This window comes from Dendropsophus ebraccatus, chromosome 3 (genome assembly GCF_027789765.1).
Source record: "Dendropsophus ebraccatus isolate aDenEbr1 chromosome 3, aDenEbr1.pat, whole genome shotgun sequence".
Taxonomy (NCBI): domain Eukaryota; kingdom Metazoa; phylum Chordata; class Amphibia; order Anura; family Hylidae; genus Dendropsophus; species Dendropsophus ebraccatus.
Window position 1 is genome coordinate 166,482,788 of NC_091456.1, and position 4,590 is coordinate 166,487,377.

At 46.6% G+C, this 4,590-nt stretch overlaps 1 protein-coding gene across 1 annotated transcript; it reads right to left on the minus strand.

The window, feature by feature from the left end:
- Positions 1–279: 279 nt before the first annotated feature.
- On the minus strand, positions 280–4,349 carry CCNO (cyclin O). The gene is made up of 3 exons (XM_069964750.1): positions 3,785–4,349; positions 2,266–2,451; positions 280–1,024 (listed from the first exon to the last, which is right to left on the minus strand). Exons 1-3 carry the CDS (start codon positions 4,163–4,165, stop codon positions 536–538), a joined length of 1,056 nt encoding a protein of 351 aa, XP_069820851.1. The 5' UTR covers positions 4,166–4,349; the 3' UTR covers positions 280–535.
- Positions 4,350–4,590: the final 241 nt, after the last annotated feature.

Sequence of the window (4,590 nt, forward strand, 5' to 3'; positions counted from 1 at the left end):
CCCTTTAATAGGGGTTTCCAGTGAAATCAATAGGCTGTGTGTAATAGATGCTCTTTACAGACAACCCCCCTTAATATCTCTGCCCATACACAAAACACCAAACATTTTTTTCTTCATTATTTTATTTAGCTTTGACAATTGCCATTTCATTTTATTACATCATTGTTTAATATAAACAGTTCATCTATAACACTATATACAGATACGTTGTGAGTACATAAATACTAGTGCAAAATAAGCGCTACATTAGTAGCAATGTTAAAAAAAAAACAACAGTACAATTTACACTTTACATACAAGTGTCTTTATGATTTCTACACAACAGAGAAATTTATTGCACCATAAATAAAAAAATATTCAAGTGTTTGCCTAGAACGCAATACTGTTAGAGGAGAAGGAGAGGGATTATATCCTTCATTAGAACAAGGTACTTCATTGACTAGTAAAGAAATAAATTAGTCGACTTTTAGCAGCCATGTTGCATTGTGTGTGTTACGGGTTAGCTGGTTGGTCGTTCACTGAACGTAAACGTAAGTTAATTCTCCATATCCATAGCCACCTTGAGCATGTCAGCGGGCAGGAGCCGCTGCAAGGAATCTTTATTCAGAGATACAAGCAAGTCAATCTTGGTTATACACTCTTGAAGTTCGCGGTTGGGATATCCACAGTCCTGCGCGCTGGTAACGCTGTCCTGGCCTAAAATGCGCTTTGCAATCGCCAAGCAACAGAAAGCCATTAAGGATGGTGGATAAGCATTGAAGGCATAGTCTGCCAGGCTGAGTTCTGCTATGCCCTTTGCCAGGGTGAGTGATTTGGAGGCCTGACCGAGGTCCAGCTCGGAGGGTTCTCCATCCGTCAGCTGCCAGAGAGAGAAATGCTGCAGGAAGAAGTTGATGGTTGGAGCTGCCAGCTGGAACCGCAGCTTGAGGAGGATGATGCACTCCAGGTTACATAGCTGCTCACGGGAGAAGTTGTTGCAGCACAAGGCCAGCAGCTGCTTCACTCTGGGGGGTCGCGTCTCAACCTGAAGGGCAGAAATCATTGATTAGTAAGAGGAATATGTTCAGATGCAACAGTATAAAACAGAGATAGGGAACCATGGCTCTCCAGCTGTTGCAAAACTACAACTTCCATCATGCCTGGACAGCCAAGGCTAAAGCTTTGGCTGTCTGGGCATGATGGGAGTTGTAGTTCTGCAACAGCTGGAGAGCCAAGGTTTCCTATCTCTGGTATAGAAGTATACAAAACAGATACTGTAGAGCAGGGGTGTCAAACTTGTGGCCCTCTAGCTGTTGCAAAACTGCAATTCTCATCATGCCAAAGCTAAAGCTGTCCAGGCATGATGAGAATTGTTTTGCAACAGCTGGACGCCCATGAGTTTGACACCTGTGCTATAGAGCAAATCCCCACACATAACTCTACCTAATGTAGGGATTTGCTCTGCAGTATCTCAAGACATGTATACTTTTATGTTAACTTTTGTTGTATTTTATCCACTACACTGGATATTTCTTTTCTTTGTGATGATGTGGGACTAACAAGGTTTTCCCATCTCATAAAGTGATGAGGCATCACTAGGATATCATTGGTTTATGATGGGGAGGGGTTATAATAAGTGAGAATGGAGGCGATGCAGTGCTCCTGGCCTCATTCACTTAAATGGGCAGAGGAAGGCGATGCAGCATTACACCAGAGCCATGTCCTCTTCCTTCTCATGATCACTGAGGCTCTGAGGGCAGACCTCCACTGATCATAAAGTGATGACATATCCTAGTGATGTCATTACTGTAATGGCAATAACCCTTTTAAATTGTCTTCATGCCCTAGGCCAGGGGTAGGGAACCTTGGTTCTCCAGCTGTTGCAAAACTACAACTTCCATCATGCCCGGACAGCCAAAACTAAAGCTTTGGCTGTCCGGGCATGATTAGAGTTGTAGTTTTGCAACAGCTGGAGAGCCAAGGCTCCCTACCCCTGGCCTAGGCAACTTATATACAGTGAGACCATTTCCATCTTTAAAGAGATTAAAACTATTGATGGTCTATTATAGGACAGTAGATTGGCAGGATGTATGGAGGCAGTGTAACCGCAGAGCAGCTCCCATTCACTTCAATGCAGCTGCACTAGTGGATAGGCCATGGACTAGCTTGTGTTGAATAAAGTTTTCAATATGATCATTATTTTTGGGGGGGCGCATCCATGAGAGAAGGCATAGATGCTGATATGTATGGCACACAAGAAGTGTCTGTAGCATGGCTGGCACATACCTGTTTGCATGCGATGAGCAGAGACGTAACACCCACCAACTGGAAGCAGTCGATGGCCACAGGCGTGCAGGAAAGGAACCTGTCCAGGATGCTGACTGTAAGACACAAGGACTCAAAGCCCAGGTTGAAGTGTCTGTGCACCGGGATCAGCCAGCTGATCAGCTTACACCGAGACTCCGGCCTCAGCTGCGGAAACAAAGACGGTGGTTACACCTTAGCCATGTATGATAACGTATACACATGGTAGTACATAGCCATGTTCTTATACTAATAGGGGCCTCCTAGTGTTGCGTAAATTAGGCTAAATTAGTTTAAAAGAGTATTCAAAGTTATACTAACAAGATAGTATCAGATCATTGGGTCTGACGACTGGGACCCCACAATCTTGAAAACAAGGGGGGCGTTTTTGTTTTGGTAGAGGGGAAACTTGCACTTGTACAATGTCCCTCCATTCATTGCCTATGGAGCTATCAAAGATAGTCATGTATTATACTCCCGCAGCTCCATGAACAATGAATGGAATTGCAATGCACATTTACGAGTTAATGTTCCATTCAGGGTGCAATTCTCGAGATTGCAGGGGTCCCAGCAGTCAGACACCCCACAATCTGATAGGGAATAGGGAATAATTTAATTTATCTTGGAATACCCCTTTAAGATTGATGTCCTATTCTATCACTAGTGGTTTGGTGAGGGCCCAACTCCCAGCGGCAGGGGTCGCAGCTTCTTCTATGTTTACCAGGCACAACCGTATATATTCTGCCTTTTAATATAATTCATCACCATTCATTTGAACTGAACTGCAATACCAGGCTCAGCCACTGCATAGTGTATGGCGCTGTGTCTGGTAAACAAAGCTTCAATAGGGGTGCCTGAAATCGGACGCCCACCAAGCTGACATTAGTGACCTCTCTTTAAGAAAAAAAACCCCATCAACATCCCTTGAAATCCCCTTTAAAAACAGAATAGTTTTAATTTAGAAACTATAAGATACACTTTGTGTTTCAGAATCTTACTACTAGCAGGATCTCTGCTTGCTTTCAGTGAAGGGAATTAACTTATGTGAACTGTACTGTATGGGTCCATGTTCACATTACATTGTCATCTTTTGGGGTACACACAGCACTATGCTATATGGTGGCCTCCTTGTATCACAGCTCACCATTATATACCCTGAAAGTAACAGGAAAATGTGAACACTGCCTAAAAGTATACACTGGACTGATGCGTTTATTACATTGTTTACACATTGTATTCACCTTGCTATGACAGGTATAAGGTTTGTCCTGGGAGGGAATCCATTCACTGACAGTAAGCAGAGACCTTGAAGATGGTTTTAATAATCTTGTGCACCTGTAGCTGTTGCAAAAACTACAACTCCCAGCATGCCCTGCTCACATGATAGGAGATCACTGTATACAGATCTGAATGATGACCACTCAGGCCCCAGGAAAGCTGGGTGACAGCTGTGTACTGGCAGCCATATTGGTTGTCACTCAGGTAGGGAGAAGGGGTGTACCTGGGGCTGGTTGTCCATGCAGTGAGCAGGCAGATACTTCGTCTCCAGCCCCTTCTTGAAGCCGTAGCATTCCTCCCCATAGTCTCTGAAGTTCTGCAGGCCCAGCCGGTCCGGTATCTTAGGGCACAGTTCAGACGCAGCGGTTGCAGGCGTGCGGCTTGCGGAGGTCGGGCTGGGGCTGGGGGTCTCGTACAGGTCACACACCCCGGAGTCGCAGCTCTTCATCTCCAGGCACTGCTTCCTATGGTATCGGGCTCTCTTCCCGGCGCTGCCATCTCCCGGCTCTTGCGGGGTGACTTCTTCCCTCTTCCTCTTGTTAGGACACCGCGGCTCGTCAGCCATCAGCTGCTCTTCTCTCTGTCTGGGACTACAGGTCACCATGTCTGCGCGCTGTGCACACGTGTCCGGCACCGCTCCTCTGTGCTCCCAGGCGACATGCCGCGGCTTTTATATCCAGCTGTGCCGGCCGCTGATTGGTCGGAAGGGGAAACCTCTGGACGTGACGTCACCGTGAGAACTTTTCCCGGCGAAAGAACCGCTGAAGAGGGAAAGCAGTTGTCAGCTTCTCCCGCGGCTCAGAGTCGCGAGCGCCGCCTGGTTGCCTGGGAGACCGGCTGGTGCATATAAATAGGCGCGCTGAGCTGTGGCGGGCAGCGTGTGTGTCTGGACCTCCTGGGGCTGTACAGGGCTCCTTCACACCGCATGAAAGACGCACTAACAAGGGCCATTACCTAATGAATAGGTGTAAATAGGTGTCAGAGACAAACCCCTGCAGACCAGAGGGAAAGGCGCGGGATGTCACGTGT